At 31.6% G+C, this 26,048-nt stretch overlaps 1 protein-coding gene across 1 annotated transcript in view; it reads right to left on the minus strand.

Moving 5' to 3' along the window:
• Positions 1 to 26,048, minus strand: part of CSTF3 (cleavage stimulation factor subunit 3) — a 67,848-nt gene that overhangs the window by 27,527 nt on the left and 14,273 nt on the right. The window contains exons 2-3 of the mRNA XM_040258967.1: positions 22,444 to 22,545; positions 22,226 to 22,321 (exon numbers count right to left, since the gene is read on the minus strand). Of these exons, the coding sequence (XP_040114901.1) occupies positions 22,226 to 22,321; positions 22,444 to 22,545 (198 nt within the window). The remainder of the gene's footprint in view (positions 1 to 22,225; positions 22,322 to 22,443; positions 22,546 to 26,048) is intronic.

Consider the following 26,048-nt stretch of genomic DNA (forward strand, 5'->3'; position numbering starts at 1 on the left):
CAACTAAAGATCCTGCATGCCACAATGAAGACTGACGACCCATGTGCTGCAAGTAAGACCCAACACAGCCAAATAAATAAATATTAAAAAAAAAAAAAAAAGAGTGCTCATGGTGGAGAAAAATCTGGAAGCTTCAATGATCAAAGGCAGACAAAGTAAATTCTGCTTTGTCTATGTCCACGGTATATTATTTTTAAAAAGAGGCAGAATTTTAAAAACAGGTACACATTTGGTATGTTTATCCAATCTACTTATTCTCCCCATCCCACTTCCTGTGTCTCTATCCAGAGTGCAAGACGGATGAGTAGGAGAAATGCACACAAAATTGTTGGCCAAAACTGTTACTACTGGGAGAAGAGAGATCATTTTTCTTAGTTATTTCTGTGACAGACTTTATTTCCATAACACAATTTCACAGCAATAGAGGTAGGTGCTTTTTAAAAGAAAAGAAAGCCATAGCTGATTGGGGTAGTAAATCTCTGAGTATTTCCTTTGTGTTTTCCTTTGGTTATAAATATCTCTATTTACAAGTCATTTTTAAATGCTCTCAAATTCTCATCCATGCTTATAAAGCTAAAAAAAATTATTAATTGCCAGGAAATCAGGCAAAATTAATTTCAACCAAAATAGTCAAAGGTAATACTTTGACCTAAAATTGATTTTGCCCCAATTTATAGGGCATCTGTAATTCTCACTTGACATTTATAGACTCATCCTTTAAGTGAAATGTCTGAAACTCTTTGCTTCCAGTAAATACTTTGTAAACACCATGGCAAGTCACTACTTTTCAAAAATAACCTGCAAATTCTGAGTAAGGAAAAAAGAGCAGGATATTTCACTTCTGGAGAAAAGTGAGTAATTTGTCTAAAGTATCAAAACATCACCTAGTTAATCTTCATCACTCCACTGTTTTTGCTACTCTAACCCCACTACACCACCTATCCCACAGCCCCTCATCACTGATGTAAGACATAGATTTTCTTTCTAAAAGGTAAAATTGAGAATGGGAAATACGTACAATTATTTGAGATCCTTGAGCTACCAGAAATGTCAGAAAACCAACTTTATAAGCCACTAATCTCAAAAATGGAATAAATTCTGTACTGTACAACCAGGGAGGTCCTCAAGCGGTTGTGCTGATTCACTTCCCTCAAAAGTCTAGTATCAGTTTCTTTCTTTCACATTCATTTTAGTCTTCTCTAGCCTGTTACCTTAATTTTCAGCTTTTATGAATTGTTTTCTTAACAAAATAAAAATCCTTCCAGGCAACGTAAAATATTATTCAATAATATAATTTCTCTAAGATTTCTACATGAACTTCATACATTGCCTTAGAAAATATCTCACTTCACTCTCATTTGGCTGAGTTACTCTCCCATTAGTATAGTGAAAATTTTTAGAGTAGAAAACCATTTACTCTTTACAATTCTTTCATCTTTCACCAATACTTTTCACTGCATATAAATTGAGAACTGTTATTTTTTTTTAAAGTTAATTGAATTATCATTGGACAAAAGCCTTATATCAGTCACTCCTCTGATCGTTCTAGTCCTATAAATCAAAATACTTTCTCATTTTGATAGATTCCTATCAGAATATCAATTCCTTGCATAATTTTCAGTGCATCAGATGTCTTTCTATGCATTTGTTACAAACTCTATACATACTTTTATACTGCTGAGCCAATGTACACTAGAAACCTATAATCATGGGTAATACTTCATCTAGCTTTTCTTAAAATCACTTTTCAAAAATAGGATTGAGCTTCTATAACAAAGTGGATATAAATCCAGTACATGACAATTCTCTACTTTTTGAGCAACTTGCCTACTATTCCAGTATTCCCCTATTTACTGTGCATTCATTCCGCAGACTAAAACATTATGTTGCTTTTTTTTTTTTTGCAATGCTATTATTCAAATACAGTTTAGATCAGATGTTACAATTACAGTCTGTAACTCTCCTTCTGATCCCTTTTTATCATTTTATCTAAGAAATTAAAATCTACACTTGTACGTATGATCCAATTTCAGTTTTCTCAATCTTCTATGCATAGTTTATTTCTACCTTGTTAATGAAATAAGCTAATTTCATGGTCCTTTTAAAAAATACTTATTAAATAATCTCCTAATCTTCTTTCTCACCGTAAGTGTACACTGATTTAATCCTTTATCTATTTTCGCACAAACTACAATTAGTCATTTTTACTGAAATTCTGAAGCAGTTTTAAACATGACCTGGCTAAACTTTTGAAAGATCATGTAAGAAATTTTTGATAGTGAAATAACAATTTTAAGAGGTAAGTCTAAAGATATTACAAATGTGTAAAGATATTTAAGTAAAACTATATTTATTTTAGTTCCTCATAAAGGGAACAATATGGAAACACAACAATAAAAGACTGGGTAAAAGATAGTGGGAATATGGATGTTTCTTCCCTTTATGCTTACATTTTTCTAATGTTCCTGCAATAAACATATTATCCTTTTAAATAATGAATGTTTCATTTTCCTTTTTAAACAACCATAAGTTCTGCTTTCCTTCTTTCACCTCTCTTAACTCCATTCATTTGATACTATTATGCTTGCCTTTTAAAACAGAAATATTTAATTTCAAAAATTTTATTATCTACATATTTAGCTTCAGTGGCAATAGTTTATAAAAGCCTACTATAATAACTGCATTTTTTCAATACTCCATTTAGGTATAATTCCACTGACTCATTTGAAAACAAGTCAACATCATTTTTAAAAAATCCCACAAACACACTGACTTTTATCAGTTTATTTCACAGCACCTAAAATAGTGCCTAACATATAGCAGACATTCAATAAATAGTTCCTAAATGAATGTGGATAAAAATCTAGCACTGATAGCATATTCATTCAGTTAACTTGTGGAATTAACATTATACTATCTTAAATTTCAATGCAAATGTAAAACTGTAAGACATATAACTTTTATGGATAGCTCATTTTAAGTTCTTTAATTCTTGTCAAAACATTAACTAAAAAACCTTTCACTAAAAAGGTTTAAAAAGAATGCTAATAATTATACTGTCAGACAATTCAGAATGAAATAACAATTGGATAGGACTGACTAAAACTCTAATATGAATTTTGAAAACAGACTTTCACATGGTCTAGATAATCCCATACAAACACTCAAATCAACTTTATTTTCCATTAATTCTTTTGAATGAAAACATGGTTTTTATTTCCCAAAGAATACTGCTTTAAATAGATACTTAAAAGTTGGAATTTTGGAAGTGGAGGTTTAAACAGGTAGGCACAGCTAACAAATTATCTTCATGAAAAGCAAAGAAAAAACTCAGGTAAAAAAAAATTACACTCCAGAAGAATCAGTAAGATTGAGACATGAATCTTCTTCCTCTATTGACAAACATGCTCCAAAACTAAAACTTTGGCTCTATTTCAGTGGGTTAAGTCCTACTTTGAAATGTTAACTACTACTTCCCGAATGTTTATTAATCAAATAGGTATTTAAGTTTTAAAACTTCTTTTTTCCTTACTTTGTAAGTTCCTAAGTACCGTTATTTAAAGACTTATCAAGAAAGCATCCACTATTTTCTCTGGAATTTATTATATATAGTTTGAACAAATTCCAGAGAAAATAGTTTTGTTTCACATTTTCTTTCTTCCATATATGTTTGTGATGACATTTTCCAAAGTGATACCACATAAAGAATTAAGTTCAAATTCTATATGAATACTGTCCTTAAGGTTTTAGTAGACAAGACTGCAATAAAGAGTACACTGGAATTCCCTCCTTGTGCTGTGACAGAAATGCAAAGAAAGTTGAAGGGGAAAAGAACCTCAAGAGCAAGACAAGTGAGATGTTGATGTCACTTCAGTTTGTAAATGAAGTCTCAAGGAAGGCTGCTATAATCTAATACATGGCCATTCTTGTTAATGGATCCTAATATTCAGATCTAATTTCGTCTAGGCTTTCTTTACGTGACTGGTTAGTGGGGATGTCAGATTATTTAAAGTGTGACATGTAAAAAACAGGTAATTTAAAAATTTTCTAATGCTCTTTCTCAAAGTTGAGCTCTGGGCAGTCCTTTCTCAATCACTACCTAAACCGAAGGGAAGACAGTAAGGACAGGGACAAACCACTGCTCTCTCCTCCTCCTCCTCACATTCCCTCATTATCCCACAGTACGCACCAATAAACTAAAGGTTGGATTTTCAGATCGTTATAGTTAAGATACACTGCTGAACAGGCGGGCATACATGTTGGAAAACCAGATTTTTATGAAGTATTTAGCTGACCACTGAGAAAACAAGTTTAAAAATATTTACTGTTTTAAAAAAATTAGTAAAAATAAAATCCTTACCCATAAAACTCACTTCAAAGGAAGCTCTAGGATACTAGAAAGATGGCTCTTGATTTTGATGCCTGACATTATTGAATAGCACAAGAAAATCTGTACTATGAATCAATACTTTTCTCCAAAAATACTTTATAAGCATATAACTAGCAACAGAAACATACCCTTATAAAATCTACTTAAAACTACTATTATTACATAAGGGTATTCAAGCCTCCTCATATTTTTCTAATGCCAAGATGCAAGAATGTTAGAAGTTCAAGACATGTATGAGAAAAATAATTTGCAGCTGTTAAGATTTTAGTGGGAAATTATAGATTTGATGAACTAGATGAAAACTGAAACACAAAACAACTGAAAGAAAATTATTTAAAGGAAGTCACGAACACCAAAGTAACAAATAAAAATATGGTCTTTCACATCAGAGTATATTTATCATTCCTTCCAGTCTAACATTGAGAAAAACATAAGCAATAAAAATAACATACAATGTAAATGTCATATCAAAATTATCTAAACTTATAAATAGCAAATCATGCTAAAGTTAAACTTTCCTTAAGTTCCGTAATGTAAAATGTTCCTGACAAATAACAACAAAAAAAAAGGAATAAGGATATTAAGTTTCAGAAAAAGAAATCTTAAATTTATAAAAACAGATTCAATTTCACACATAAAAGGAATACAAATCAAAACCATACTGATAATTGTTTACCTATGAATACTGGCAAAAGTTTAAAGAATATATTGAATTAAAATGTGAGGAAAGAAAAAAGAAGTAAGGAAGTGAACTCTTTCAATATCAAGGATTATTAATGGGATTTTAAATTATTACCTCTGTGGAAGGCAATTTGGTTAAAAAAAAAAAAAAAACCTCCAACTCTTCAATCTAGCAGTTCCTTATCTAGAAATAATTTACAGATATATTTACACAGAAATGACATGCACATATATATTCAACACAGTAAAATTTCTAATAAAACAAGTTTGGGAGGAACCTAAATGTTCTTCAGTAGAAGACAGGTTAAACTAAATATGAAATAAGTATTTGTGATAAAAAATAAAATTTACTTTGTTAAGTAAAAAAGAAAAAAAGGTGTAAAAGAAAACCTAGGGGCAACTGTTCATGTAAAAGGAGAGGAAAAAAAATATGCTGAATACTTTTTCACTGGGGAGAATTGGGTGACTCAAGGATGGGTAGATAAAAAACTTTTCCCTGCAGGTTGCTTTTATAATGTGGGTTTTTAAACCACATTTTAAAATACACAAACATGCTATTTTAAAACTTTTTAGATAGTGTGATAATTTGGGGGGCTTCTCTCATGTTTAAACGTACTTCTGTATTTAACCATCAATTAAAATATTCCAAATACTCTAAAAATGTGTAAAATAGAACATGTATTACACATACATATATGTATAATATTATTAAACTATTTAATTAACAATATTTTTTAAGGCAAAGGAGTTTTGCAACTTCTAAATACCTAAAAGAATTTAAGCATTTTTAAAAGAAAACAATCAACCTTAACACAAACTGATAAATCAAACTACAGAAATACAACCAAATTTATTTACTCAGGTGATTTTCAAGCCTAAAAATGGATGTCAACTAATGGAAAAACACATTGATGTCACTCAAGATTAGTGTTTAACAAAGTATTTGTAACATTTAAGAAGATTATTAAAGAAATACAGATGGGTAAGAATTTGACTCAAAGTCAACATTTACTTTAACAAACTGTTGGATGCCACAAACTATAAACTTCCGGCACTAAACCAATCATTTACTGAATTCATAAATTAAAATGAAAATAAAATTCATAATCATTTTCCTCTAAAAACTGAAAGTAAAAATATATCATGAATTACAATTCTAACAAAAGTTCTTTCATATATGAGAATTTTCACTAGAAGAGAGTAACTTTGGAGGAGAGAGTTGATCAAAAAAATACTGAGTAATTTGATGGATAATAAGAGGAATATTCTTATAAAAATATGTAAAATTTTAGTTTGAAGAAGTTACGTACTATAATGGGAAATGGCAAAAAATACATATGTAGTCTCTAACCTTCTGAGATGATTCATGCTCTGCCTATAAAGTGTATTTCTAACAATTCATTTCTTAAAAAATACATATGTAGCTTTGACAATGACATTAACCTTGCCAAGAATGTCTTTCTTCACCCTCATCAAGATTTTTCTCCTTGGTATAAAACTTTGACAGGTTTTTCTGTTTTTTTTTTTAAGTAAATTGAAGAGGCAATTCCCTTGTTTTCTGGCTTCTACTGTTGTCAGGAAATTGTCCACATGCCACTCCCTTGAAGGCTGTTTGTCCTTTTGTTCTCAGTCGCTTCTTTTTTCTTTTTTTCTGTAGTTTCACTCTGTCTACGTGGGAATTTTTTTTTAATCCTATTTGGGATTCATTAAGATTCCTAGATCTGCTGAATTCTTGCATCATCCTGAAAAATGTTCTTAAGTGTTTCTCTCTTCCAACTGAGCTTCTGCCCAATTTCTCCTCTACTTCTTGAACTTCATTTACACACATTTTCACTCTATCCTTTGTGACCCTAATCGTTTCATATTTTGTGTTTCTTTAAACTCCAGTCTGGATTTCTTGAATTTTCCAATTCTCTCTTCATCTGTGTTTAATCTATTAATCTAATTCCATTTTAATTCTAGTCTTTGAAGTCTTTGTAGATCTGTTTCTGCGGTACATGGTTTCCTCACATGGTTAGTTTTTAACAAGTGAAGTCCTTTTCCTTGGAAAAATATTCAAGATTTTCTTCTGTGGTTTAGGATAAAGGTGCATTCCTCCAAAAAAAAAAAAAAAAGTCTGAATGAGATTATCAGGCACCTAGGAGCATTAATTCAGGTTAAGTTCCCATTACAATCATGGTTCAAAAGCTTTTTGAACTATCCAAGTGATGTTTATTTGGACCACAAATCCATGCAAGGCCCAACTTGTTGAAATGTCTCAGGACTTTCCCATTCTGCTCTGCTCAGGAGCACAGCAACTTTCCCTATCTCCTAGGGTTAATATGGCAACATAGATTTCTTTCTGGTTCAGTGTCATCCCGAGTATTTTCTGCACATACCTTTAGAGAAAGAGGATGTTTTGTTGGGCAGGTCTTGGGCTTTGACTTTTGCTACCTGAACTCCTAGAAGCATTTGAAGTTGATGTTCAAGTTCTCCCAGTTTGACAAACTCTCAGGGTAAAAAACTTTAGGAACTCTGCTAATCTCCCAGCGTTCCTACATTCTGTTTGTTTTCCAATTAGGTCTTGGCTTCTTTACTACATTGTTATTCATGCTTTAAAATTCTGCCCAGGAGCCTTTGTTTTCAGTGAGAGTATTTATCTGAGTAACCAAATTCATCATATTACCTATATCTTATTCAATATATTTTATTAACATCTGGCTTCAAAAATATCAGGAAAAAATTTTGTATGAAAGCTATCCGGAAAAGCAAAAACTTTTAAAAATTCAATATTCACTGAAATACCAAATTTCAAGGTTAAAAAAATTAGAGTTCAGTATACCAAATATATTTCCTCTAATGTATTGGATAACTCTCAAAAAAGTATAATTCAGTTCTCTGAAATACTTTATAAACCAGCAATTTGAGTTTACCACTAATGTTTGCCACGCCAAAGTGAAGTCTGGGTAAAAGTTACAAAGACAAGAAGTAAAATGATAAATAATATTTAGCACATAAGTCTACTGTTTTTAAAGGCAAAGGCTGGAGTAATTCATCCTTTTATACTTGTTTTTAAAAATAAATCTATGTAAGGTTAAGTTTACAGATTAAGTTAAAACACACATTCTATATTTTTAAATATCTACGTCTTAAATGAACTTCAACCCCCAATGAGATGGTGGCACTATGCACACATACAATATTAGTCAGAGAAAATGTGGGTAAGAGTTAAAATGTTTATGCTTTACTAATTTGACAAACAACCTGTGAAATCTGGTAAATCAACCTGTGAATACTCAAAAGTTTTTATCTCATACACACACATACAAATGTCTGGTAAGTTTTACTTCAATATATACACCTAAGCTTTTCTTGTAACCAGTCAGGAATTTATTTTCTGTATCAGGCTTTAAAGGAAAGCATTTCAGAATTATAAGCAAACAGTTTTTAATTTTAAAGGTACTTCAGAAGCCTTGGTACATCAGTAATGCCCTTTGGTAATTCTTCAAAATTGAGTAATTCTTTAAAAACCTTTCCTTTAGGACATACATCAAGACAGAATAATTCTCAATGTCAATGATGCTTATTCTAAAATACTTAAAACAGCTGAAGGCGTTAAACAATTCAAAATGATACTTTGTCTTTTTAGAAAAACTGTAAAGACATTTTTAAAACCTATGTTAATAGTAAAAATACTGGTCATGCATAATTTGATGAAAAATGTTATAAATGGCTATCATACTCTGATTCTTAGAAATTAAAAATTCAAGTTGAAAATAATGATAAACTCAATTTTATTTCCTACTGGGGATTTTTTACCTGACAAATACTTAAGAGTGCCACTAAATTCTAGATTCCTGAAACATACCAATATACAAAATACAAATTTAATAAGGAAACTGTTCAGTATACTAGGAGATAAGCATTATCGGTGGAAAAAAATAAAGGAAAGAATTACTTTTGAGGAGTTGGGAACAACAGTGGCAATTTAAAAAGGTGGCAAGAGCAAATCTCATTGAGAAGAAAACACTTTTATAAAAATTTGAAGAAAGCAAAGGATTTTGCCAAGCAACTATCTGGATAAATATCTTTAGAGCAGATAAAACAGCTAATGTCTTGAGGTGGGAATGTGTTTGGAATATTTAAGAAGGCCAGAGAGACTGAAGAAGAGACTTTATTATGTGAATTATCATACAGTAAGCACAACATTTTTTACTTAAGTGGAAATCCCGGTATTCATTCATTTTCTAATAATTATTTACTCAACCTATCTGAGTCTATGACTAAGAAATAACTGATTGTTCAACATATAAAAATGTTACTTTACAGATTAAAAAAAACCCAACTATCCAATTTCCACTTGAAACAGAACCCTGATTATTCTGTTTTTGAAGATTCCAGAAGTAGCCAAACCTAATCAAGAACCAGAATTATTCAGTGATCCAAATTAATTATAATTCTCAACTTACTATAAAAACATTGTATTACATGTAATACCAATGTATTTCTAATATATACATTATCATTATTGTATTAATACAATTCTTACTAGTACTTCCCTCCTATTAAACATATTACCATAATCTACCCTCCCTAGATTTTTAAGACTGTGAAAATATGAAAATCAGTGAATAAAATATTTTCTCAAAAGGAATTTGAACTCCAGTTTTTGTGCTTTCACTAAATTTTAGTTTTAAGTATTCCAGAAATATTCACAAGATATCAAAACCTTAGCTTCAGGTTTTATTCAAAACCAAGTTTCAATCCTCGATACTATGAACAATAAAAGTGCTTAGTGGTATTAAAAATTTTGTGTCCCTTTGGTGTAACTCTGAGTACACACTTGCATACTAACTTATGTATTTAACCAAATAAAAGGACAGTGTTCTACACATTTCATTAATAAAATTCATATAACAGATGAGTGATCATTTTTTTCTGTGTAGAAATCAATTTAGAAACTGTTATTGGATAAACTAGATATATTTGCAATGTGGTATCCTACCATTTAGTAAAAGCAGATTTTATTCACAGCTAAAATTTTTCCAGGAACCAGCTTTTTCAAAGTAGCTTTTCAAGTTTTGTCTTCCTATAAAAAAATTACCAATTTTCTCCCTTTGAAAAAGTTTTTTGCCTCCTTCAAAATGAATACAATGGTCAGTTAATGTCACATTTTCCTAAAACTATATGAAGATTATAGAGAATGAAAGGTTTCATAGCTCCTTAAGACTCAAATACAAACTAAATATTAGTGAAACAAAAAGAATTTCTAATCAACAGGCAACTTTCTTTGAAAATTGTACAGGAAACTTCCAGTCTTTTAAGTTTCTGTAAACATCTGAGTTTTTTAAAAGGCCCAGAATTAGAAATATTATCACAACTTAAAGTTTTCCTAAAGCAAAATTACATTTACATTTTAGTCATCATGAAATTTCAGATGTCCATACTTATCAGATAATATAACTCTTTCTCCAGCTCCATTTCCTAAGAGCTTAGCTGCAATTCTAAATTAACTATTGAGCTGCTGTTTTTGCAAGTAAGAAAAATTTCATGAGATAGTCACAAGTCAGCAAAACTTAGCTTAAAAACTATCAAGCTGTTTCGATTTCTCAGATAGAGCATATTTTTCTCCCTTTTGTTTAGACTAGTGCTTCTTTCTGCCAGGGATTCTGTGCTTTTGAGATTTCCATTTAAAAAGTTCTGTTCTTCTAGATTTCCTTGACTCACCCTGACATAGACCCCCACTTCTCATCAAAGCACCTATGGGGAATGCCAAGCTAAATTTACTAAGGTATGCTATGGACACCTTAAGTTTGTGAAAATATAGATGGTGTGGGGCCTGAAAATGAACTATATGACTTTTTTCAGAATCCATAAACTCAACAGGAGAAAACCAAAATTGAAAGAGACACATGTATCCCACTGTTCATTGCAGCACTATTTACAACAGCTAGAACATGGACGAAACCTAGATGTTCATCGACAAATGAATGGATAAAGGAATTGTGGTATATTTACACAATGGAATAATACTCAGCCATCAATTCAACAGTCAATTTTGCTACAGAAAAAGTGTTTAACACTGTGGGCAATTTTATCTGAATACAATCCAGGCAAATATGTTGATAGGTATCCATAAATCTTCAATCTACCAACTGTTTCAGGATACTTCTAAGGACTTGACATGTAAAACTACTTGACAAAACAGCTTAACAGAATTCTGCATATTTTAATCTGCACAGAATATTCTAGAAGCTACTTACAACTGCTAAACTCTTTTATAAGGTAATTTAAAATTTGACATAACTTTATAATGGTTTATATAGAATCAGCTGAACTGTATTAGGAAGATTCATGAAGATATTTCAGTTTGGGGGAGGTACTCAAAAAGTGTTTCTTGAATTTCTAAGTCTGATTAAACCACAAGTTCCAACAGGAAATGCTGATCTGCAATAAATGTGATTTTTCTCATTAAATAAAGGAATTACACCCTCTTTCACTTTTTCTTAAAAAAAAAAAAAAAAAAGGATATTGTGCCCCCTGCCTTCAATCTTCCATTTTTTTCATGAAACTTTGCTTCATGATTTCAAATATTTTAAAGTAATATCTCCAAAAAACACACAAAAACAAGTACATTCTGTCCTCTCAGAAAACTTCTATGGAAGAAAAGTATGAATATAATTCAGTAAGCAGACTGAAATGTAATATATTTAACCTAAAATCTAAACTCTGGCCTTGATTTGAGAAAATTCCATCCTAATAAAACTCCTGCTAAATCAGAAACGAAAGGTAAACTTTCTTGTTCTCACATTAATGCTGAATTAATGCAGAATTGCTAATTGCCACTTCTGTGTTTGGAATTTCTTTCTACTTTTTGAAATTAGAACCAAGTACATAGTGTAGAAATTTAAAAATTGTGAAGGGTAAAAATAGAACTTTGCAAAGTAGAATTTTAGAACTAAGATTTTATACAAACCATAAGGTGTGGTTATATATTATTGTCCTATGCTATTTTCCAAAGTATTTGTAGCAATTTTATGTCATTTTGTGTAGCTATACATATTTTTTTCAAATGTACTCCCAAATCCTAATAGCTAAAAAAGAATGCAAGAAAACATGTGAGCAAAGAGGAGTCAGTTATGAACCTCCTATTTAGCTATTTCTACAACTGTATTTTAGGTCCTTTAAGTTGTTAGTATAGTGTGATTAGTAAGTAGGAGCCCAGACTTATGAAATAGGTTATCTGAGTAGAATGTCCCCAGCTTTCCTATTTACCTCCCAGTAGCTTAAACTTTAGTAATGTTGATCTTAGGAAAGCTACTTAAGAATTCTTCAGAAAAGCTGAACATCTGGAAAAAACAGAGGATAATACTTACCTACTTTAAAAGGTAAATTGTGATTAGTCAGATATCCCCTATAAAGTACTAAAAACAGTGCTTGGAATATATTAAAGGCCTAATTGTTTTGGTAATCAGAATAAAGGAAAAAATCACTATCAATAAGATAGCAATCGAAAATCAACAATGGATTTTCTAGAATATATTTCACCTCCAAAAATATCCTCACACTTTTCTTTTCCTTAAATGTCCATAGACTATCATTTTTCTATGCAATTTAGTAGTTTTGTAGATCAACAGTTAAAATGTAATATAATTTAAAAACATCTGCTTAGTGCTCACTTCAGCAGCACATATACTAAAAAGAAAACACAAACCATTTGCTTACTTTTAAGAATTCATGTACAATCCTATGCATATTTGGGGTAAGATCCACAAAAATTTTAACTGATTGTAAATATATTTAAATTTGGAATAATATAACTCTTAGTAATAAAAATATAAAAAATCCCCCATCCCACTCTCTAAAATCAGGATAGTTATGAAGGCATCTCTTGTCTAGAATAGCTAACGGGGATATTTCCTTTTACAATTTACACATAAGGGGAAAGGAAAAGAGTGGGAAATAGTATGAGATCTGTTAAAATTAAGTAGAAGATACAGCAGAAAAAGGATCACTATAATAATAAGATAAAAAACGGAATTTCATCCATCATAGAAACAGGGAATTTTACAAAGAGTATGAGAGTTGGAAAATATAAAAATGAGCTGGGTATGAAATTATATTAGAACACTCTGTTCCTTTTCAGTAGGATAATGAAATTTTGATTATGTAGGACAATACTGTGTGTGTAGAGAAGGGAAAAGTACATATGGTAAAATACAACATTGAGATAAGGCAGAGGGTGTATAAATATTTACCATAATATACTACTCTTTCAACTTGTTTTAAAATTTTCATAGTAAAAAATTGGAAAGGGAAAGCAGAGAAAAATTAATGGCTTCCAAAAGGTCACATTAATTTGGTTGAAAAGCTAACAGCAGCAAATCATAGGTCACCAGGTTCTAAATTCTGTATCATTAGTATTCCTCCATACTATCCTCTATAGACTAAAATTTACAAATTCCTTGCATTTTTAAAGTAAATTAAATATCTTTCCCATACTAGCAAAAATTATCAGATCACTGTTTTAATAATAATGGGGAGAATTCTGACACACCCCTTAAGATCCGTGGCAAATAACTAGCCCAATTACAAAATACTAAATCACAGACATGTAAGTTCTTTCAACTTGCAATGTCTGTTCTTTAAGTGTAAATCTCATGACTCTTCTGTGAACTTGGGGAAACTCAAATTTACAACAGAGAAAATATCACTTCTTCTGGGAAAATACCACTTCCACACTTTATTACCTGTTAATAGAGAAATTATTTCCTTTACAGTGTTAACTTTATACTTGAAACAACAGAGAATTTAAGCAAATACTTGAAAAACATGGTATTTTCAAACACAAGTATTTATCTAGATTTTTGACTTTAACCTGTCAAAGATCTCATGACTTCTAAAAACACATACAAATTCTTACTTGAAATAATTTGCCATTTGATCAATTAAGTAAATCAGTAAAGGTATTTCCCAAAGCCTACAGATTGTTTTGAAAACATAAAACCAGTTAAGTTTCTATATGAGCAGGGGAGCAAAGTTTTTAACCTCCCCTGATGATTTATGATAGAATTTAAAAGCATTAGTGACAGAGCGTATGATCTACATTTAGAAAACTTGCTATAACCATAATATGCACAAATTTGGTTCATCATCTTTTACAACTATCAGTAAACTGATCAAAAGGGAAAACAGTTAACTGAGGGCAAGGAGAAGCCAGTACTTTCCAAGTTTTCAAATAAAAATAAGCTGAAATTTGCATCATTAAGTACATATTTATAGTCAATAATACATATACTGAAAAGCCCTAGAAAAACATGACTGATTCAGGCAATAATTGTTAAGAGTTCAAACGGAGTGGGTAGTTGTTGAGAAACAGGATCTTTACAGAGTCTCAAAATATCTCTCCATTATTTTATTAGTTATAAAAGTAAAAACAGTAAATACACAGTCAAGGAAAAGGTCAACACTGATATCACCAGTAAGAGGTAAATGAATATCACGTGCCTCTCATGAGGACACACAACCACTTGCAGCTTTTCAGCCATAGTGAACATAACCTGAATTTAATAAGGGAATAAAAAATTTAAGACTGAAAAGTGTTCAACATCCAAGGAGACTGGAGAAGAATGACACCTATATATAATGATCTTGGATTAGACTTTGATTAAGACTGCTATAAAGAACATTACTAGAACAATAACTAAAGTAGAAAGTGGATCACAGACTAAACTTCCAAGTTTGTTTACATATGACAGTATCTTTGCTATTAGCAAATGTAAAGTATTGTCATGATGTATGCAACCCAATCCCTTATGGTTCAGGAAAACCAGAACTGATACTTATTTAAAACTGACATTAGTTATTTTAAAAAGCTGCTGTAAGCACTGTTTACAATAGCCAAGATGTGGAAGCAACCTAAATGTCCACAACAGAGGAATGGATAGACATGGTACCTATATACAATGGAATATTACTCAGCCATTAAAGGAATGAAACGCCATTTGCAGCAGCATGGATGGACCTATAAAGTCATACTGAATGAAGTCAAACAGAGGAGAAATATCCTATGAAATCCCTTAATGTGGGATCTAAAAAGAAGTGATATAAATGAACTTACAAAACAGAAAGATTCACAGACTTGGTGAACAAAACTTATGGATGTCAAGGGGAAGGAGTGGGAGAAGGGATAGTTCAGGAATTTGGGATGGACACATACACACTGCTGTATTTAAAATGGATAACCAACAAGAAGAATCTACTGTATAGAAGATGAAATTCTGCTCAATGTTATATGACAGCTTGAATGGGAGGAGAGTTTGGGGGAGAATGGATACAGTAAATGTATGGCTGAGTCCCTTTGCTGTCTACCTGAAACTATCACAATATTGTTAATCAGCTATACCCCAATACAAAACAAGTTTTTTATTTTTATTTTTTTAAAAGGCTGCAGTAATCCTTTCAAGCCACAGTTTAAGTGGTCATCTCTTAATACATGAAGACTTCCTTAAAAGCTGATTCTTGAGTTTGCCACTTAGGTGATTATACTGTGTTTTTAAGAAAAGAAAGTTCATGGAGTTAGAAAATCAGGCTTCAAAACCCAGAAATAAAAGAAAAAAACAAAAACCTGAACAAGTTCAGTAATGCAACCCTAAATCTGACCACAGATATAATAGTCACACTGTCAAAAATACTACAAGAATGGATATCTCTAAGATTACTTCTTGACAGATTACATACTGACTGATAAATCACATAGTCAAAAGAACAATGACTTTATACCGACAAATATTGGAATTATTCTACCAGGTATGAAATATACTCATATGGCAATATGATTCAATTATTGCCCTCTAAAGAAAGCCTCAATTACCAAAACCGGCTGCCAGAAACAGCTAACAATAACAGATCCCACATGGCCATTCTTTGGAGATTGAGTCAGTAATGCAGGGGTGCTAAATGAAAAGCCTAGATGGTTTAAAAGCTTCCCAAGTGATCCTAAAATTGTGTTGTTTGCACACTTTGGCTCAAATGGGTAACAATCTCTTGATTTAATTTACTCATGTATGAAAAGGAGCTAAGCTAATTCATCTTCCAGCTCTACATCTGATTGAAATGTAATCTCCATCTTGACTTTAAATATGTAATACATATAGAGCCATAGTTTGTTGGATTAAAGAATTTTCCAGAAAATCATCAATATGCAAGTCATTACTTTTTCTTTAAATTCAGTTATGAAAAAGTAAGTTACGGAAAATGTCATCATAATACCATTTCCCTTGTTAATATGTGAGGTGATATATGTTAACTAAACATTGTGGTAATCATTTCACAATACATACATATATCAAATCATTTTATTTTTGTCAAACTTATAAAATGTTGTATGTCAATTATATCTCAATAAAACTGAAAGAAAAAAAAAGACCATTTCACATATAATCTTTAGACAAAGACTTATAATAGTGTTATCTGCATATGCCAGAGCTAAAACTTTGTTTTTAAAAAAAAGGTTGTAACAAACATGTTCTGTAATATGAATCAAAGTATTAGGGAGATTAAAAATAGCTTTGGGACTTCATCTTTGAATATTTTTACATTTCAGAGTAGTTATCCCAAAATATTTCACACCGTCCTTGACATCAGATGGTTTTTAGAACTATCACTTAACATTTCCAAATACAAAATTTTTCTTTGGAGGTTTCCTAGCATATAAAATGGTAAAACTTACCCCAGGTTATGCTTCCCTGAGCTTTGAAAAGTTGTTTAGTTTCTCAACAGGTTGTAATCAAAGCAAATATTCACCATTTTGTTGAATTTGCTGTAGAGTCTGAATACATGGAGGAAAACTTTATACAGAATTCAGTTTATTATACCATTAATCAACTACTTGTTTTCTGCTCCAAAGTTGCTAAGAGCAAAATTGTTTAGTAATAAAAATTAAAGTTTAAAAAGTTATTTACAAGCAAATAAATGCATTCTTGTCCACATTCAGAAGTGTAGTTTTCATAGATATCACTAGTATTATTTCAGACATCTTCATTTCTTGGAAATGCCTTGAGCCATACTCATTCATTTAAAAGGAACAGCTGTTTTTAAGTTGAAAGCACATATTAAACAAAATATAACACAACAAACCTGTTAGAAAACACTTGAGCCTTTATGCAGTCTTGTCTTTTAAGAGGAAGTCAATTAATTGCCACCAGGTACCCTTATGCTCAGAAGTTAGAACCAAAACCGATTAATTCTGCTTCCAAATACAGGGGTTTCTAACTCCCTATTATTGTAAAGGTCTTAGATTCATTTTTGTTTATTCATGGTTGCCACGTGTTGGAGCATATCTTTAATATCTTTTGGGATAGGGGTGGAGGTTGTATTCCAAATAAATACTCTAACGTCTTACTGATTATAATCCCCAGTAATCAAAAAAAAAAAAAAAACCAACTAAGTATCAAATATTGTATATTAAGTGTTGTTATTCCATAAATGCTCAAGAAATTTAGGCTAAACCACTACCCACAGGGAAACCTCAAATCTGCATGATCCAACAGCCCTTTGTTTCAAAACAGTTTTTGGAATGTTTGAATTTAAACAAAAGCTGGTTAGAAATGCCTTTTCCAGGTTTTCAGAACACACTGTAACTCTCTATGAGATACACAAAAATAGAATATAAGAAAGCCTGGTTAAAAATTGAGTCTTCGAAGAGGGGGGAAAAAAATGATCCTTTTCCCCCAGTATTTTTTATCAGTGATTGCAATGATTAGAAATTTGTTTTACAAAGTTAAAAAAAATATAAAAATGATCAGGTTGATTAGTACAAAATTTTGCCTGAAAATAAACAGCTACATCTCACATAATAAACTACCTTGAAGATATAAAGAATAGAACCTAAGATTTTTTTTTAAGAGAGATTTTGTTTCGTAAATTAACTATGCCCTTTTGCAAATAGATTATGCAATGCCTGGGGTGAAAAGAAAAGGCTCCAAGGGAAAAAAATGTATAGATCATGTTAGTAGAAGTGACAACACCTAAATATCTATGCTACTATAATGCCAGAAAAATGAATGGGCTATTTCAGTAAGACCTAAAATTGAAGTTCGCTATTTAAAACAGTAAATGTAAATATTTCCTTTGTTTTAAAAACAGTATGTAATTATTCATATCACTTTCAGGTATTTGATCATCAGTTCAGTTGTTTGCAAATAGTTTGTTTTCTTTTACACTCCTACACTACATTTAAACATGCATGTAAGAAACTATAGATTAAAAAAACACTGCATTTTAGAGGACAATCTGAATAATCACACAGACATGGACCAACATTTATTACAAACAGGAAAAGAGCAGATCTATAAGAAAAGAGTACAGATTTTTTAAAAAAGAAGACTGCAAGCTGAAGTATAGAAAAGAGATTGTGCTCTATAATCTTTTTCCTGCATTTAAAAATCACATTGCTCAACATGTACAAAACATTATAACACAGTAGTTTAAACTGCTACTTAGAGAAATTAAAACAGTATAGACAGTGGAGAAGTTTATTTCAATTTAGGTCACCCATGATCCATCCTGAGTTCACTTCGATTTTCCAAGAAGAAAGGTACTTTTAAAGGTCATTTTTCCCAAGTAGAACGGTTACTTTGAAAAACTGAAGTATGTACTTCACATCCCATTATAAGAAAAGGATTCACATTAAAATAGTTGTAATGAAAGGCAATCAATTCTCTATATACTTTTATTAAACAATTACAGCTTTCACAGACAGCAAGACACAATGTTGCTATTACCAGCAGTATTACCTTCTTCATTTTTCCTTCAGCTAACAATTAAAAAATCATCCTAAGAAAATTTCTTATGAATGTGGCTCAATTAAAAACAAATTACTGCTAATACCAAGATATTGTAGCTTACATGCTGTCACACTGATTACCTAGCTACATGAAGAGCTACAGTAACCAAAAGGGGGAAAACCAACTTAAAAAATAGAAAAACTATAAATTTTTTCAATTCACTAATAACTTAGTGACCATTCTAAAAAAGGGTTCATTATGAGCACTTAGGTTCTAAATGGATATCACTTAACTCTAAAATATACTGCAGTGCAGATTTGAGACATCTGTCAACTAGAGATGTATTAAGATGTTTCCTTTGCTATTTTCATACCTTAACAATTAAGACTTTATACTTATAACTGTTACTTAAGAATAGTCATATTGGTCGCTTATAAGATATGGCTAGACCACATAAAGTAGCATTTTGCAATTCAAGAGGAAAGCATTTCTCTGAACTGGAGGCAAAATATGATCTCCCATATAATATATACAATACTAAAATAATTTGGCCTAATTTTGAAATTAGGTATGTATTATATATAGGTGTATTAAAATATATAGATGGTGGTCCTACATGTCCTTTCATTAGAACAAGAGAATTTTACCTTCAATAAGCAAAAAAAAAAAGCAGGTAACGAAATAAGGATGACATTTTAAAGTTCGAATTTTACAAAAGTATCTAAGTATTGCTAAATGCTCATTGATGTGAGAAAAGATATACTGGCAAATATTAAAAATACCAGATAGTGTTACTAACTTCTTTACTAAAAATTATTTATAATGTGCTCCATTTCCAATTGATGTTCCAAGTTTAAAAGCAACCCTCTGACTCCCCAAATCCCTAAAACACCACTCCCCCTTGCCACTTTGTTTCGAAGTAGGATTTATAAGAAGTTTCTCTGGGGAAGAAAATTATCTCATTTTAAAAGATGTGTGTATTTTCTATTAGAAAAGAACTAAATGTATTTGGACTCGCACACACTGATTTAACTGAACATAAATAAAAGAAACTTTACAATTTTCCCACCATGAAGTACTGAGTTACAACAAATGTATTAACAAAACTTTATTTTCTTGACAGTGCATACAGGATGTTACGCAAACACTGTTAGTAGTACCTTTAATGTGAAGACATTCTTATTATTACTTCAGACTTTAATGTATCATAAATAGGCTATGTGTCTTCTCCAGAAATATTAAAGGCTACATTGAGTCATACGGCCAAAGAAAACTTTAGCCCCTCACAGACTAAACAAAGTACATATGTGAAAATAAAAAAAGAACAAATTAGGAAAGAGAAAAACATTGCTCAGGATATGCATTTTAAAAATTTGCATTCAATGTAACATCTTAATTCCTAAACCAGAAATAAAAATTTTATGAAATACACATATATATTCTGTACCTTTTTTTAAAATCAAAAGACGTTTTACACATACATTTGTATTTGTGTGTGCAGGTGTGTGAAACTGCAAACATTACCAACTAAATAAATGTCAGGCAACTGCTAACAGCTCTGAAATAGTACGTGAAATGAGCCAGTTATTTAGACAACTTCAGCCCTTTGGAATGACATCTGGTCTGTCTTAGAATTCAGTTTTTATTTTTAGCTAGGAAGTGGAAGAAATAGACTCACTGTGCTTTATGCTTACAGAATGAATATCTAACAGCTAATTTCAGTTTAATTATGCTATAATAAAATGAATGAATGATAACTGAATACCTGAGAAAATGAAAGAAATTTCTAAAACTCAGAACATACTATTTCATTATACAAAAATTATCATGTACCAATTATGTTAATATGAGTTTGCAGAATATCTGCATATAAGCTAATATGTAAAGTCACACTGAATGAAGACCAAGTATAGGTAGATGATCCTGGCTTCAGCATATTTCAGACAGTTTTATTCACTCACCTGGTGAATTTCATGCCAGTATACTCTGATGATTAGATATACTAAGGAAGGAAATGGTCTAAAAGGATAAGTGATAAAACCTTAAGGATATGGTCTTGGTTCAAAATCACAACCAGACTCCACATAAGATACAATCTCTCTCACACATACAAACACACAAACACACATACCACATACACAACCACACAGAAAAACTTCAACATACACACAATGTTCCTGCTATTGTCCAGTAAATCCCCCCCTCCCAACATAATACAATATAAACTATAACACAAATACAGTGAGTACACTGTAGCCTCAATTTAAACCTGCAGTTAGTTAGGTCCATTCTGAGGGACACATCACAGGTGACACTGTGTTGTGTTGAGGTCTGTTCAGTATTGCTGACTAAAGCCCTTTGATTTGTCCAGAACAGACCCACATACTATCAAATTTCAGTTATTGTGAAAATGTTATGACGAGGCTGCAGTGTACTTGATTATGTTGAGAATTTATATTACAAAATTAATATTCAAATAAGACTACCTCATAAGTATAAATAAGTTATAAAAAATGGATATCAATTTTCAGCTTAATGTGGATTATCAACTATTACCATCTCACCCCATCTCAATAATATATCACCAGAAAAATGATTATTTGGTGCCAACTGTTATCAATACATTAACATTTTATTATCATCTTGATTACTAATTCTGGTCTTCAAAAGTGAACATTTCCCTTCTAATCATAAACAAGAATGGGGCCTTTACTCTTTAAAATAAAATGCCTGACTTCAAATTTCAAGACAGTTATAAAGAAAAAAAAACAACAACAACAACAATCAAAGTATCATTGGGTAAATTATGATTACATAGGTTTGAGTTCATATTAACTTATTACTGTATAATGTAAACTTTATCCTACAGAAAATTTTAAAAATTACTGAAGTGCTTACATTTATTGACAAACCATGCATTTTCACAAAATTAAAATCGAAAATAATTTTTTATCTAAAGGTTTCATTTCACCAGACACTCAAAACACCCTATGAAACTAAGTTAACATTTCTGTATTTCCTTATAATACCAGATTCATTTGTAAATAGGAATAAAAAGAAAAATGAGTTCTAAATAAATGACACAGGAGGCAATAAATTGACACATGACAAGTAAATAAAAGGCTAAAGCACTCCAATACCATTGAAACTGTTTTAATGTTGTTGCAACTCCAAAATGCAACAATCATCAGCTTGTAAAGACCCAAATTTCAAAAATTCATTTTAATTACTCCTTCATACCTATTTTACAAAATAAAGGCAAAAGACATTTTAAATCCTCCTTGTCCTACTTGTGCTATCTATGTTCCTAATTTGTTTTCTATCACTACAGTGTATGTTGCAATTCCTATCAAATGCTATATAAGAAAAAATAAAATAAAATATTAACCTCTGCTTCAATGTACAGTTTCCAGAATCTGCCAGAACTGGGGAACTGGGCAACAAGGCGTTCATAAGTCTTCCGTGCTTTGTCTATAGGTTGATTCTAAAATTGAAAACCAATAAACAGCATTTACAATGTTAGGATTATGAAAATATTATTTACTGCAGAACCAAGTAGTGTGATTGGACCCATAGAGAAGGAAATGTAATCCTATATCACTAAACCTGTGCCTCTCGAATGAGAATGCTCCAAGCGTCAAGGTCATAAGGATTCTCTTCTAATTTCTTTTCGGCTTTCTTCACCTTCTCTGGGACATACTCAGCTGCCTAGGGGGAAGAAAAATAATGAACTCAAGTTACTGTTTTAAAAATCTCAGGACTAATTTAATTCAAGCACAATATGTAAGTCCCCAGATGCAGTATCACAATAAGAAGCATGAAAACATCCTCTTATAAAAGAAGCCTTCATTTTCTGTAACCTAAATCATTTGCATAATAACAAATTCAAATGGACACATACCTAAAAATTAAAACATTTTTAAATTTAAATAAAGCCATCTCTTTTTTTATGAAATAAAACATGGCAGCAGTTCTCCAACTTTTTAGACTCGGACCCCTTTCATACTCTAAAAAGTGAGTACACCAGAGTTTTTGTTTATGTAGGTTATTTCAGTATTTACCATGTTAGAAATTAAAACTGAGACAAGGTTAGATATTTTATTCACATACAAATAATAATAAAAGTATTTACATGTTAACATAAATACAATTTAATGAAAAATAACTCTAAAAATTCATTTAGATGGTTACCCTTGTGGCATATATTTGCAAATCTGTGTATAATAAATATGGCAGGCTTTAAAATGCAGCTGGATTTTCACATATGCTTCTGAACTCAACCTACTGCAGTATCAAATCATGTAAAAATTCCACTGTACACTCATGAGAATTAAAAGTGAAACAGGCAAATAATGTCTTAAATCTATTATGAAACAGTATGAATCCACAGATCAAAGTCTTAGCAACCCACAAGGTCCCTGGACCAACACTAAGAAACACTGCTATAGAGAATTCATCCTGAATCACAACGAAAAAGCATGAAATGACATGAAAACTTAATTTTGACATAAAAGTTTTAAAAGCATGATTTACAAACTGTATATACAGCAAACTGTATATGAAACTGTACTTACAAACTGTATACAAAAACTATTAAAGAAATCTACAATGAAAGAGACTGAAAAGACTGTAAAATAGTTAGTAGTCATGTCTGGGTGATGTGTGGTAGATGGACAGCTCACTTTCTCCCCTTTCTCAGTATTTTCTAAACTCTTTAATAAAAGGTGGTTTTATTTTTATTATAGAAATACAATCTTAAAGTCAGTACCTAAAAAAGTAGCCAGGATCTGTGGCATAAATACAAGTGTTACTCTTCAAATGGTTGTTCACAATATTATTTTGCACCACAAAAAGAAACTGATACAAAATAAGCCAGATAAATTTGCATGAAGTTTTGTTCTGCCTTTGTGGGAGGACTTCCTGATATTGTAATACAGCAATGCTGCACTGTGCTGTCATGTCCAACTCTTTGTGACCCCATGGGCTAAAGCCTGCCAAGGACCTCTGTCCATGGGGATTCTCCAGGCAAGAATACTGGAGTGGGTTGCCATGCCCTCCTCCAGGGGAATCTTCCTAAAACCCAGGGATTGAACCCAGGTCTCCCACATTGCAGGTGGATTCTTTTACCATCTTAGCCACCAAGGAAGCCCAACGTGGCAATAAATATTAGTAATATTCAAGAAAGGAAAGAGAGGGAAGCATTGCCTCTAACATCTCTTCCCCCCTCACCTTCCTCAGTGGCACTTAATACATCACCAAGCAATTCTGTCGAAATACCAGTTGGGGAAAAAAATTTTATGTCATGTGATTAGGTGGGGAAAAAAACCTGGAAGAAGTATACTTTCCTTTGGAATAAATCAAGTTTCCACCACTGGTAAGTACATATTTAGAAAGGAAAACATGTTTTAAAAGACTAATGTGATTTTCTATCAAAATTATGATGTCCTACTAATACACAAGAGCTTTCAGAAGCTTGCTCAAGAAACTAAAACTGGAAAAGTTTAATAAAGGAAAACCACTGGCCTCACTCATATACTAAACATGATACAGAATAAAGAGTTCTGCAATGGTGATAAACCAATCACAGGATCAGGATGGTTGAGAAAGAGGCTACATGGAAAATTAGCAAATAAAGGTGATATCTGAAATCAGAATGTTGGGTTATTCAATGCATGATGCTAGAATAACTATCTTAGAACAACTGCAAAGTCAATAAAAGCTGAATCCCAATTTTAACCATTCTATCAAATTAATTTCAGACAAGTCAAAAACATTAAAAACAAAAAAACAAGAAAGAACCATCAGAAAATGTACTGAAATTTATCTTTGTGTGGGAACGCTCTTTAAAAGCCTTTGAAAAGAGTAAACTTAATTCGTAAAGTTTATTTACATTTGTGCATGGGGAAAGTATCACAATGAAAGTGAAAAGATGAACTTGAAAAAATATCCCCAGCACATATGGCAAAATATTAAATTTATTAATATAACATCTAGTCACTAAAACATCAGAAACTCAAGAAGAAAATGGGCAAAGTAGTCAAACAGCTCATAGAAAAAGAACAATGAACTTTAAACACTTGGGAAAAAAAACAGATATAAGCCATAAAATAAGAGATCAAAGGTGTTTTATAATTAACACTGCACTGGCAAAGATACTCTCAAATCAAACCAGTCCATCCTAAAGGAAATCAGTCAGTCCTGAATATTCACTGGAAGGACTGATGCTGAAGCTGAAACTCCAATACTTTGGCCACCTGATGCAAAGAACTGACTCACTGGAAAAGACCCTGATGCTGGGCAAGACTGAAAGGCAGCAGTTGAAAGGGACGACAAAATAAGGTGGTTGGATGGCAACACCGACTTGATGGACACGAGTCTGAGCAAGCTCCAGGAGTTGGTAATGGACAGGGAAGCCTGGCGTGCTTCAGTACATGGGGTCACAAAGAGTCAGACACAACTAAGTGACTCAACTGACTGAACTGGTCAAGATATGTAGAAACAGGCATTCTCAAACTGTTGGCAGGAGCAAGCAGTAATACTGACCAAAATGTAACACGAATATCTGACCCTACATTCCAGTTCTGGCCACTTAGCCTACTCTACATGTGTACAAAGATGTGCACAGACAACTCAGCTATGTGGCTGTTTGTTGCTGTGCAAGACTAGGGATAATTTAAATAATCATTTAAAAAAAAAACCTGATTAAATAAATTATGGAATTTGTAACTACCAAAAAGAACAAACAAGGCAGGTCTATAAACAGCAACATGGGACATAATAGGAGTTAAAAAAAAGAAGTAGGGGTGGCTGGGGAGACACACACACACCACATACAAGTGTACTTTACACATTGTATACATACTCTCTGCTGTTTGAAATTTTACTGTGCACCTGAAAAATATTTCCTCAGTGCCTAGTATGTGCATTGTTTAAGGGGCACCTGGGATACGACAAAACAAAGACTTTCAGTTTACTTCTTGACAAAACAAATTTTTAAAATATTTTAAAATAAATGAGGATTTGTAAGATATGAATCATAAAATATTAATGATAAAATAAGAAGTAAATATGATACAGAACTTTAAATTATGACCTAAAAACCAGCTAAGCTAATCAAAGCTACTAATAAGGACAATTAGTATATCAAAGGTGTCTGATGGGAGGCCAAATCATTCAAATTCACATCTTCAAAATTAACCTACCAAATTAGA

The sequence above is a fragment of the Oryx dammah genome, unplaced genomic scaffold (assembly GCF_014754425.2).
Source record: "Oryx dammah isolate SB20612 unplaced genomic scaffold, SCBI_Odam_1.1 HiC_scaffold_17, whole genome shotgun sequence".
Taxonomy (NCBI): Eukaryota; Metazoa; Chordata; class Mammalia; order Artiodactyla; family Bovidae; genus Oryx; species Oryx dammah.